The following is a 13153-nucleotide window of genomic DNA, read 5'->3' as shown; positions in this document are numbered from 1 at the left end:
AGTGTATTTATATTTTGCAATTGTAACAATAGAAAAGCAGCACAGTTTAAATAGTGCTAGTTACCCTAACAATAAAAATAAGATTCTGTTCAAGAAGACAGATAGCCTGCCCTCTTGGATCTATGGTCCATGTGATTGAGGGTGGGATTCCTCTATTCCTAAATACCCATTAAAAATAACAAAGATTTTACTGCTTTTTAAGTGTTGTTTGGAATAAAATTTGGAATTATTTTGTGGCTGAAACTATGCATACATTTAAAAAAGAATACCTATTTGTAGTTCATCACTAAACTAGCCCAGTTTTACGTTGACAATTTAGAGGTACTCACGCAAGGTTTGAAACTTGATTATTTTTACAAAATGTGTACATATGTACACAGATTATATTTTATCATTCATTTACTCTGACTGAAACATAGAACACTGCCATGGACTATTCTTATCTAGAGTATTTCAACTATTATATTAGGAATGGGTTAATTGGTGTAGCAGTCTATTTGTATCTGCTAAATATCAGTAAATGTAAACAAAGCACCACAAGCATGTTCTGGTGGAAACAATCCATGTAGCTTAAAACAATGTCTTTTTCTGGGCCTGGACAGGTGGGAGGAAGAATAGTTTTAGGCTTACTGAAATATTATATGAATTTAAGCAGTGCACCAGTATGCCAGCTGGAAAATGTAGTACGTGCTCCATAAATCAACATCTAGCTTTCTACATTTTTTTTATTCAGGGAGTACTGGAAAATACAGATTTTTGTCGACCAGTATTTAGGAAAATAAAGTGTAGAATTTTTATATACATAATCATTCCTATAAATTTCTAGAAACAAATCAAATCTCATGAGGCTTATACATCCTTTTCTCACAGAATAATTTCATTATAATGTCATAATTATTTAAGGAGTCAGTGTTCTTTATTGTCAACTCAATTTATCACTGGATATTGCCAATTACTTAATATGTACAGATTAACTTTCAGATTTGCTTCAACCTCAGATTCAAACCATTGAATATGGTATGGTACAAATCAAGGTTCAAAAAAACAAATTAACGGTTCAAGTTGGGACCCTCTCCACCACTGAACTGAGTACTGGGGAACTCAGATGCTACTTTCCTCCACCCCTATGAACCACCAGGGAACTCAAACCCAAAATAAAATCTAAAAGCAGCCACATACCTCTGGCTGCTGCCAGTCTGCCCAGGCACATTCCAGGCACTGATACAAGCCTGTAAAGACTTGGTTAATACAGCTTCCAAAATGGTGGTGCAAATGCATAGAAACAAAATGGTATGTTGTTCTTCTATGTGAGCAGAATACATAATCACCTGAACTGTTGATTCAATTCATATACTGCGGTATTATTCATATCTCTTGGTTTGCCTACATAACTTCTGTAGAAAAAACATTTCTAAAATATTTTCATTAGTTTTATTTTTATTGAGAGAACAAATAGGAAAGACAAATTACAGCCAATAAAATACAACTAAAAAGTTTCTATTAGTCTTACTAATATATGTGTTAATTTACATATCACTCACAGTGAGTACAAGAAGGGAACATGCATTCGTTTTGCTGGGAGTGGTAATGAGGAAAACCGAAACAATTCCTATCCTCACAAAGCAGGATTTGCTCAACCATCAGGCTTGGCTGTAGCTCCTCGGGAATGGAATTGCCTTTTTGTTGCAGACAGTGAGAGCAGCACAATCCGCTCTATATCACTAAAGGATGGTGTTGTAAAAAACCTGGTTGGAGGAGAAAGGGATCCACTGGTAAGTAAGATGATTCATATTTTAAAAAGAGGTTTGATTGTGCAAATTTTGTTCCCAGAATGATGAGGCACATGATTATTTATAGTAAATTAAATCCAATTATAGAAATGAAATGCATGCATATTAGCAACATTTCAGAACATAAATTCATTTGTATTTTAGCAGTTGGTTGAAGAAAGTAAAATTTTACAAAAGTTCCATTGCACCCAATTATTATCTATCACTATTTTGGCTTGTGACCAGAGAATTAATAAAAAAAATAATTCTGTGGTCATGATGGATGTCTACTGTGACCCAAAAGAGATAATTTGCTACATTTCATCTTTTAGGTAATATGATACAGCTGTTGTTGGTCTTGATCGTACATTAATACACATAGATAGGGATGTAGCAATAGTAAGTCCAGTTAGGTTTTTTTCAAAATGGATTATGTTTTGTGTTGAGACATTTTTCTTCTATGTTAGCTACAAGAATGTTGGGATGAAATATGTTTTAACTACATGGTATCATAGTTTATCAAAGGACATTGTGCTATTCCATTTCTGATTTAAGTGTTCAGATTGAGGGATAGAAAGGACTAATATAAATAATTAAGAATGTTGCAGTGTACCTGAGAAAATATAATCAAGTCTTAGTGGGCATTCTGCTACGACTGGACTTGGTACATAAAATTATATTGTAGTTTCCCCATAGCATTTATTTGACTTTCTGGCAATCTTTCAGAGATTAAGATAAGCATAAGTAAAGCAACAGTAATGAAGAAAATAATAGCACTAAAGAGTGACAAATCCCCAGGACCAGATGGTTTCCATCCCAGGGTTTTAAAGGAAGTAGGTCAGCACATTGCAGATGCCCTAACTATAATCTTTCAAAGTTCTCTAGATTCAGGAACTGTCCCTCTAGATTGGAAAATTGCACATGTCACTGTGCTTTCTAAGAAAGAAGAGAGAGGGAAACCAGGGAATTATAGACCAGCTAGCCTAACATCTGTTGTGGGGAAAATGCTGGAGTTTGTGTATTCAGAAAACTGACTTACAGTCTGCAAATTTCTTGCAGCTTATTCATAGCAACAAATCACAATTGTACAGCTAGGGAACATGCAAATCAAAAGCAAGGAAAGCAGCTAATAAACTACCAATGAGAAACTACTAAGGACATACAAATCAAGCATGAGTAGTGAGAAATTCTACCAGTTAGGTAAAGGAGAAGACGAATCAGTGAAATTGCTTAAAATATTTTTGGGAAGTTGGTTTGAAGTGCTATTTTGAATTTTCTCCAAGATGAACATTTGCTGGTAAAAGTAACATTCATAACTTAAGAAACCCATGAAAACTTGAGCAATTCTGAAAATACTTACTCTTACTCCTCTAAACCTGGATTTTCCGATCTAAATTATTTTAACTCCAGCAGTAAATAGGTTATCGTCAGTGTGAAAATAACACTGGGTGTTAGACTTACCTGTATGGTGTTGTGAATCCCTGAAAATGTTTTCCCTGAGAAACTTACTAGGCTGCGAGACTGAAGCTCATTTAGAGTACTTGGCTGGAGCTTGAACTCTTCACTTGGACTTTGCTGTGGTCAAAAGAAGTGCTCAACCTGGAGTCTCGTGGTGATCCAATCTGTCGGGGCTCGACTGCAACACGTGAACCAAGAAAGAGCACGCTGTATGCACAGCTTATCAAAGACTGAAATTCATTTTGAAATTATCGTAACAATGTATGTTATAAAGCATGATGTGGAGATGCCGGTGATGGACTGGGGTTGACAATTGTAAACAATTTTACAACACCAAGTTATAGTCCAGCAATTTTATTTGAAATTCACAAGCTTTCGGAGGCTTCCTCCTTCCTCAGGTGAATGTGGAGATTGTGGAATGAGGAGTCCACATTCACCTGAGGAAGGAGGAAGCCTCCGAAAGCTTGTGAATTTCAAATAAAATTGCTGGACTATAACTTGGTGTTGTAAAATTGTTTACAATTGTTATAAAGCAGATGAGTATACAGACCACAGGATTGTACTATTAAGTAAGCTACAACATTAGCTTATTTTGGTGAGGAAACAGTATCCTTACAAGATTGATTGTCGGAGCCAACTATTGTGGGAATGTGGGCAAACGTAGACAAGCAGGAGAGTGGGAGTACCTCTTTTTAACAAATTCCACTTTAACCACTACAGGAGATCAGATATGTAATGTTTCAAGTATTACACAGTGAATACAATTTTCACACACCAATGTGTTTCTGTCATAGTCTAGAATATCCAAGGACTTTTATATTCAATATTATTATACCCCTACTTCCTGTCACTTGGTAGATAATGCCAGTTTTTCCAAAACAATACTAATTGCCACCCAGCTTGAAAGGATATTCCCGTACAAAAATAACAAAAATGTGAACGACCACAGACAAAAACAAGACAGCCAAAAGGTTTTGCACATTTGAAATGCTTAAGATCATCTTAATTGTGAAAATGAGGAGGCGAAAACAATTTCCATCACAAGCTTGATATGTTATGGTTTGGCCATTGCTATAGTATTGATAAGTTTGTAAAAGCCTGAAATATAAATTATGCTACCTCCAAACCTTCAAAATAATGCAAGACTTTTAAAATGAAAGTATAAATTGTAAAGTATAGTTTATTCAGCAAAAACACTCAAAACCAAGTACCATTGATAGCTTAAGATTTCCATGAATAGGTCTCTACCATCAGAGGAACTCAAGCAAGTGACCGGGAAATTGAGCAGCTCACACTCTGCCTATTCCCCACTGGAATTGCATCTGACCTGATTTTTGTTCAAGCTGTGCACCTGTGTAATTTCCAGTCAAGTTGAATGGGAACTGAATTAAGAATGCACATAGCATGCAAATGAGGGCTTTTAACAGGCCAGCAGTACTTTCGCCCATGATAAGCAAGCATAAAAAGGAAGCAACTTGAATGACCAATTAATAGGAACTGAAGCAACCCAATTTTTAATGTATTTTTAAAAAATATTCTTAATTGTGAGGCAAATTTAATGTATTAATTTATTATTTTAGTTGTACAGCTAATGTTTCATGTATCTTTCCTTTGCTTTCGGATTACAGCATGATAGAAGCAGAATACCAGGGCTTAAAGGGTTAAGTTACGAGGACAGGTTGCATAAACTTGGCTTGTATTCCCAGGAGTTTAGAAGGTTGAGGGGTGATTTAATTGAGGTGTTTAAAATGACAAAGGGATTCGATAGGGTAAATTCAAAGAAGCTATTTCCTCTGGTGAGGGAATCTAGAACCAAGAGGAATAATCTTAAAACTAGAGCTAGGCCATTCCGGAGTGAAATCAAGAGGCACTTTTTCACACAACGGGTAGTGGAAATGTAGCATTCTCTCCCCCAGAAGGCTGTGGATGCTGGGTCATTTTAAATTTTCAAGACTGAGAACTACAGATTTTTGTTAGATAAGGGTATCAAGGGATATGGATCAACGGCAGGTCAATGGAAATGAGGTACAGATCAGCCATGATCTAATTGAATTGTAAACAATTTTACAACACCAAGTTATAGTCCAGCAATTTTATTTTAAATTCACAAGCTTTCGGAGGCTACCTCCTTCCTCAGGTGGCCTCCGAAAGCTTGTGAATTTAAAATAAAATTGCTGGACTATAACTTGGTGTTGTAAAATTGTTTACAATTGTCAACCCCAGTCCATCACCGGCATCTCCACATCATAATTGAATTGTGGAATAGGCTTAAGGGGCTAATTGGCCTACTATTGTTCCAATGTTCCTCGAACCTTTGTTAGCAGTATCAGTGCAACTGACTGTACTGTAACTATTTCCAAGAGCTCTGTAGAGGAAGATTCTTAAGAAAGACAGATTCTTAAAGAATAGTCTCCCACAATACCAACGCTCATTCCATCTCATGGCATCTAATTGAAACCTTAATACTGGGAGTTGCTTTAACTGACTCTGGATGAAAGATGTACCAGGGAAATCAGCAGGCACCACATCTAGATTGACTGCACCTGCTGTGATGCTATGCCACCAACCATATCTGCATATCCTGTCAAATCTACCTAATATGGACCATGGAGCCACTTGCAGATCTGTTCCATCTATTGCAGTGACACCTGCAGCCAACATGTACCATAGGGACAGTACTGTTGGTAACAGACAAGGTTACCTGTGTATTCAGCTTTTTTGGGCTCTGATTCCTTCCAGTCTAGCACAGAGATTATTGTGCCATCAGCCCATGTGCTGCCCACAGGTGTATGAAACAAGTGGCTGAAGCTTTGGTCTGAAGCTATTTTATTTCCTTTTCCACTGACTAGCGCCAGGAGTATGACACAGCTGCCCAACTTCTCCTTATTTGTGCCTTGCCACTCACCCGGTGCTATCTACCCAGACTCACTCACTGCATCCCGCAGGAACCCAAACATTAATCAGAGGAATGGATGGTGCTACAAGATGCTTTCTTGCTCTGGAAGCCTGCCATGTCTCTGGTGACAGAACAGTGACAAATTTCAAAATGCTGGCTGCAAGAGCCACCTTCCTGCAGAGTTCAAAAACATGCTGGTAGCAGGGAACCTCGCCTGCCTTCAGCGTATCATGGACAATATCAGGAGCGCTGTCTAGAAAATTACCCCCACACCGCCCTCACTCAGCGTATGTGTAAAGGAGAGGAATGCATAAGAACTAGACACTACCAATTAATAGCTTGGGGGATGCTTGCGATTTCACCTTCTCTGCTTCTTCAATGTTTGTATAGGCAGGGATGTCCAGGGTGGCCTCCTCAAAGGGTGCCAAGGACTTGTAATTTCTGATTCCTCCTCTAATTTAGTTTATCTCTTTGTATGAGGTGCTATTTTCTTGTGCAAGCAGAGAAGTAGTCTTGACATGTTGTAAGTTGAAGGAGCATGTGACCAGATATGTTTTGAAGCTGCAGCCTATTCTAGGTGTCACTAAGTAATCTTGCAGCTGTGTTGGTGATTTTATGTGTGATGTCCTTTGACAACGTAGGTGTGCTGACACTTTCAGTTGTAAGTTACAGCTGTAATGTGTGCCCTACGGATATGCATATTCAGCACTGAAAAAGCTGTAAGATTATGTGAGGGCTTGGCAATAGGCCAGCAGTAAACAATACTTTGTGACATGCATACATGGGATTGGTAATTAGTTGGATAGGCGTACATTGGCACCTTCCTTAAGGGCTTCTGTTTCCAGGTCTTGTGGGCAGTGAACACAGTGTTGTCTGGCTACTGCCACCTGCCAGGCATGCTGCTTTGCTGTCCCCTGGAAAGAGTGTTCTAGAGTACCAAAAAACACATCCCTCCTCGCAACGCCTCGTGTAGCAGGTTTGTGGCTCTAATATTGTGCCCATAGAGCTTTTATAAAGGTTTTACAACATTTAAACATTAACTCCCCACCTCAGCTTGGCAACCACCCAGCACCAGGCTCAATGTGGGCCATACACCACCCTACATAAATTATCTTTGCTAACCTAAAAGCTTCTCAAGTTTGGCATGCAACAAATGCTGCAGGCATAAAACTTGCAGCACTCTGGTCCTAGCGCTAAACTGACAGGACCAGAACATTTATCCACTGGAGGGCTTTAAACAGTAGACATGCCATTTTTCAAAACCGCTTTACATGTTCCACAGCCCACAGAAGAAACAGTTACGTAGGGCCCTTGTTCCTTTAAGAAATGTACAATCATGCACTGCTATAGTATAATCACCTTCTGTTCTGTTGTATTTAAAGTCTCATTCTGAACTCATTCCCCTTAAGTTATTTTTTTTCCAGTCATAGGCAGCAGTCTTGATTATCTATACACATTTTACAAGTTAGGACATCTACATGTCTACCCGTATTTAGACAATTGGGTGATCAGAGCCTCTTGCCAGGAAGCTGTATGCAACTGAACTTTAAGTACAAACAGAAAATGTTGGAGTATACAATAGGTCTGCCATCAACATGTGAGAGGCAGGTTAATATTTTGGGTGTAGAGTCTTTCAGATGCTGATGGATCAATCTGTATATTTGCAGCATTTAATGTCATTATTTCAAATTCATTATTCCAGCATTCTTGTTTTTTCCTTTTAGTAACTTGGCCTTTTAGAGAGGTTGGACTTAAATCAAGACAAATCCCAGCCACAGAAAGAACAGAAGTAAACTTTCATAACAGCCTGCTTTCTGACTCCTTAAGGCATGGCTTTGCTCCCACCAGAATACTTCAGGGTCAGTAAATTCAAATGTTTAGCCTCAGGGAAAGAAGCAGGATTCAAATAGAACACTGCATATGAATCCTTGGTCTGATGGCAGCAGCCATATTTATAGCAGACAATGCTATACTCTTCATGACACCACTGCATCTCAATTGCTTGTTCGGTGGTATGCTCTCTATTGGTCCAGTGAGTTGATGCCATGAGGTTCAAGCAGACTGCAGTCTGTAAGTTGCAGCTGCTGCCTCACCTCTCATATTGGTGACCAATTTCTCCCTTGGAAAAAGGGGTCTTGATCCACCAATACAGTTCATGGAACATATCAAATTCAGTGCAAGTCTAGACAGTTGTTGACATAGTTGTGAAGTACATAAGCAAGGAGGATTCCTTCCTGTGCAGATGTGGCACTGGTCCAAGCAAAACCTCACAGAACTCACCAGGCTGCAGAAGTCTTGGCAAATGGATTATGGATAAGTTCAAGCATTAAGAGTTGATTCTTCACACAGGCATGGCCTTTTGTCATCTTCAATAATTGGGGTTATCAAAATAGCCCCTGTGACCGCCTGATTGACTGAGAGGTTGCAGCAAAAGAGAATTTCTCTAGAGGCAGTTGCTTATAGTACTTTGTTGTTTCCCTGGGACAAGGGGTTATTTCATGCCTTTCCTTTCATGCTCTGGATAATTCACAAGTTTCAGGTGGAGGCACCACATTGATTTCAATAATCCCTCACTGGCCAAGGAAAACCTGGCTTTTGGACTTCTTGCTTTAAACATTAACCCCTATTAGATATTCCGATATAGATGGATGACCAAATATGCCTCAATCTGGTGGCATAACTGTTGAGACCGTTTGAATAACCAAATAGATTAATGACTGAAACAGTCATCCGAGAAAGTTTGAAGGCTTGCAAAGCTAAATGGTAGAGCCTCACCCGTGGGTGTTGAGACCATTAATCTTTACGTAAATGCTAAATCTGGTGTTTTAAATTACTTTATGAATAGTCAGTTTGGTAGCTGTATTGGCTTATAGTCATTCATTGGTGAAAAATCCAGTTGGAGAATACTCTGTGGTGTACAGATTCATGAAAGGCACTGTCTCAAATGTTACTCCTTTTATTCACCAGTTAACTCTAACTTGGTATTTGAATTTGGCCATGTGCACCATTATGTCAGAATTTTTTGAATCCATGAATTTGTGACCTTAAGCTTCTTGAGCTTAAAATGATCACTTTAGACCTTATTTAAGCAGTGAGGATCAGTGAAGTGCACGTAAGTAAGGCAGTTACCAGGCCATATCTTTTTTTTTGCTGAAAACTGTCTCACTTTCCTCAAGGAATCATGTTGCATTCTAGTTTAATTGTCTTTAAAGTTAAAGTAATCCCAGATAATCACAGAGCTAGCTGAGAATGTGTTTCTGCAAGTTAGCCATGTGTTGTGAGTTTGTACTTGTAAGATCACAAGTGAGTCTGGGTATGTGTGTTAATTGGTAGGTATTGTAGTTAATCATGTTTCAGCACAAACTGGCCATTTGGCCCATCAAATCCATGTTAGTGTTAGTCTCCACTTGAGCCATTTAGTCTAATCTACCTCTTCTGCCTGCTGCCTATACACTTGGATATTCAAGCAACTATCTAATTCCCTTTAAAGAGTTTATAGACTCCACCCATGGCAGAGAATTCCACATTCTAACCACCCACTCTGGAAAAGAATTTCTTTTAACCTCTCCTGGAGTACAGTATAGCATGGATTTCACTTTTAAAAGAAATCACTGTGTCCTTTTGGATGGTTATCCACAGAAATACAATGTGTAAACTCTTATTAACAACTAATTTAAATGTTCAACATGTACATTTGCTTAATATAGTTCCTGCCGAATCCTTAGTTTTTTTCATTTTATAATTTAGCAGATGAATATGGTAGGTAGCTATTTAAATATTAATTATCAATAGTTTTGACAATCATTTCAATTTCGGCCAGATTTTGGTTAGTTCCGCATTTCGACAACAATGCATCGTCACATTGCACTTAGTGAGTTCCAAATATTTCCATCTTGATTATAGTGCTAATCAATAAAAATGAAACTTATACAAGGAACATCTGAAGTGTAGTAGTTAACATTGCTCTACTGCCAGTTTGAAAAAAAATCTAAAGATCTGTTAAGATGAAAACAAGTACTCTTTCAGTGAGCAACCTTAGCCCAAATTGTTTGGGATGCCTTAATCTTGTCACTGAGAATATAAAATGGTAAAAGTGGTCATTTTGACATGGTGCAAATTGTTTAAAAATCAATGCTAAAAATGGCCTGATGTGATTACAATTGCTGTCTAGTTGCATCTTCTGGAGGTCCAGAATGTTGATTGCAGTGAAGGAAAGTGGTTCAATGATACTCTTATATACTGGCACATTAAAGTGGTGTGAAAAGTTTATCTTACAGCATGCTGTTAATGTTTCACACTTGGTACTGTTCCCAGTCATACATTTGGTAATGGAGAATCATTGCTTTTGTCTGTTTGAGGTAATGGATAGAAAATTATGTTAACTATATCACTAGGATTGCAGGTCTGGACGATTTTGTAAGTAGGTACTTTTAAAAAGCAAAGTTTTGGTGTGTGTGGTTTGACAGTTGAACATTTTTTTTTAAAGCAGTGAAGAGGACAGATTAAAGGAAGTTTTCCCAGACACACACTCGCACTATTTGGTGTTCAGTTGCAGAGCACCATTATTGTCTGCCCCCACTACCATAAAATGACTGGGAATAGGCACTGCAAATGAGACCTAAATAAAAAGGGACGGAGGAGCTTATAAAAAAAAATTCAATTCAGATTACAAAGAATTAACCATAATACTTAGGTTAACTAGGTTATGTTTATAAGTTTTTGTTGTTATAGATACAAGGGGATAAAAATTCATCTGGTCCCATTTTTGCACAGACAACAGCACGCCCCAACCGAGAGGCCCAAGGCTGGTCAGAAATTAGGCCTCGGACCTCGTTTCAATAATTTGGATGAACTGCCGGTGCCTTTCGCATCTCCAAAAGCAGCTGGCCCATCTCCGAAAACGAATTTCGGGCCACTTGCCTCACTGGCAGCGGCCTCATGTAAGTGCCAGGAAGGAGGGGAGAGGACAGTAGGAGGAGGGCCAGCCGTCGCCAGCAGTGGCTATCGTGAGTGCCATGGAGCCGGGAGGAGCACGCCTGCTCATCCTGGCTCCATGTGAATTTTAAAAAATTAATTTACTTACCTTTTCGGTGGCGACCACGAACTAGGCTGCATCCTCACCTGGAAAATCCTGAGGAGATCCACGCCTGCTCCTCTCAAGGCAGCCCAATTTCCCTGAGTGGCCCCAAGACACACATTGGGCCCCTCATTAGCATATGCAAGAGGCCTAAAGCCTGTTTTCGGCGGCCTTCTGAAAAATGGCCCAACCCAATTTTGGGTCGGGACGTTTTTCAGGCATCCTTGGGGACGTTGGTCCCCGAAATTGGGCCTTGTTGCGCCTGTTTTGCACAGGTAAAACGGGTACAACGAGATCCAGTTTCTACCCCAAGATCTTTTCAACCAATTTTAAACCATTAACTGTATTGTAATAAAGTAAAGAAACTTTTTTTAAAACTTTCAGAATCTGTTTGCTTTTGGAGACCTAGATGGTATTGGAATAAATGCAAAGTTGCAACACCCCCTTGGAGTGGCTTGGAATGAAAAGAGAGGTCTGCTGTATGTAGCAGATTCCTACAATCACAAGGTAAGTGTATTTTGTACGAATGTAAAACTAAAACCAAATTTATTTTATTTCCAATGTCTGCTTTCAAACTCTGGAAATAATGTTAGCTATAATTTAGTGGTTTGCCAATGGGAACAATATCTATGGGATATCAAAATGTTTTCATTCAAGTTTACACTTTACACCTTTGTCTACAAGATGAAGATAAGTAAACGCATACATTACAAACTATATCTTTATCTTAAAATCTGAATTTACAACAAGAACCATTTCTGATTCAATAGGGATACACGTCTGGCACCAAGGAAGAAAGGAATGAAAAAGTCTAATTCATGAGTCGAAGCAATAGGGCAAACTAGATAGGCTTAATGTCTTGTTAACATAAATTCACATTGCACGGTAATTTTAAGTGACTGTGTATGATTCAAAACTCTGCATTAAAGACATCCTCTACGTAAAGGACTAAAAGGGCCTTTCTATCATCTAATATTGTGTTTCTAAGTTAAATACCGTTATAGATGTTTACAATTTGTAAATGTTACAGAAACTAATTTTTGCAGATCTATAATGGAACGCATGCAGTTTGAGAATGCCAAAGGACACACAAAAACACACACATACTTAAAAATGGTTATTAGACTATGAAGTTTTTTGTTGAGAGAATGAAAAGCTGTCTTTAAGGTTGTGATTGAAAATGTCTAAATGTTTTCTGTTTTCTTTTATGGGGGGACTCAAATGTCCATTTACTTCTTCTGTTCTCAGATCAAAGTAATAGAGCCAAAATCAAGACACTGTGCTACACTAGCAGGAACTGGCAAAGCCAGCAATGTAATTGGACCTAACTTCAACCAAACTACATTCAATGAGCCAGGAGATGTGTGTGTTGGTGAACATGGGAATGTCCTATATGTGGTGGACACTAACAATCACCAGATCAAAGTGCTCGATTTGGAAATGCAGACGGCCTCTGTGGTAAGTTACATTTCTCACACCAATTACTGTAAATCACGTAACAAATAAGTTAGTAGTTAAGCAATTCTGCAGGCACCATCTTTTGATTTTTTTTTTGTAAACAGGCAAAGTAATTTTTTGTGGAAACGCACAGTAGACAGATTTAAAGCATGATAAAGGGACGCTACATCATATAGACAGTAGGGGAAAAGTGATCCCAATAAAATCAGCAATTACTCTGATCCAGCAATTGAAGCAAGGACCAGAACGCTCAACTGTGCAGAAGCCGGATCTCAAAAGTCTGATGAAAATGTGGGTGTGGTCGTTTAATACTTTCTTTAAAAAATTCTTATACTTCAGATCTTTATTTCAAATAATCTGACATGTTAACCTCTAAAGTAAAAGATTATGAGATAGTTTTAAAGAGAGGGAGAAAAAGAGTATCTCAAAATACTATGTAATAAGTAGATTACCTCGTAGTATGTGGACTTTTTCCTTTATGCTCCAGAGAAAATT

The 13153-nt window shown here is 38.3% G+C and overlaps 1 protein-coding gene and 1 long non-coding RNA gene across 4 annotated transcripts in view; one reads left to right on the top strand and one right to left on the bottom strand.

Moving 5' to 3' along the window:
• The window catches only part of LOC137340016 (uncharacterized), a 76008-nt gene that overhangs the window by 21736 nt on the left and 41119 nt on the right, over positions 1–13153 (bottom strand). The gene's annotated exons all lie outside the window — the stretch shown is intronic.
• The window catches only part of nhlrc2 (NHL repeat containing 2), an 88856-nt gene that overhangs the window by 63605 nt on the left and 12098 nt on the right, over positions 1–13153 (top strand). For both annotated transcript variants that reach the window (XM_068002179.1, XM_068002178.1), the window contains exons 7-9: positions 1544–1772; positions 11585–11707; positions 12449–12658. In XM_068002179.1, coding sequence (XP_067858280.1) covers positions 1544–1772; positions 11585–11707; positions 12449–12658 — 562 coding nt within the window. The remainder of the gene's footprint in view (positions 1–1543; positions 1773–11584; positions 11708–12448; positions 12659–13153) is intronic.

The sequence above is a fragment of the Heptranchias perlo genome, chromosome 21 (genome assembly GCF_035084215.1).
Source record: "Heptranchias perlo isolate sHepPer1 chromosome 21, sHepPer1.hap1, whole genome shotgun sequence".
Taxonomy (NCBI): domain Eukaryota; kingdom Metazoa; phylum Chordata; class Chondrichthyes; order Hexanchiformes; family Hexanchidae; genus Heptranchias; species Heptranchias perlo.
This window is presented reverse-complemented; position numbering and strand designations above follow the sequence as displayed.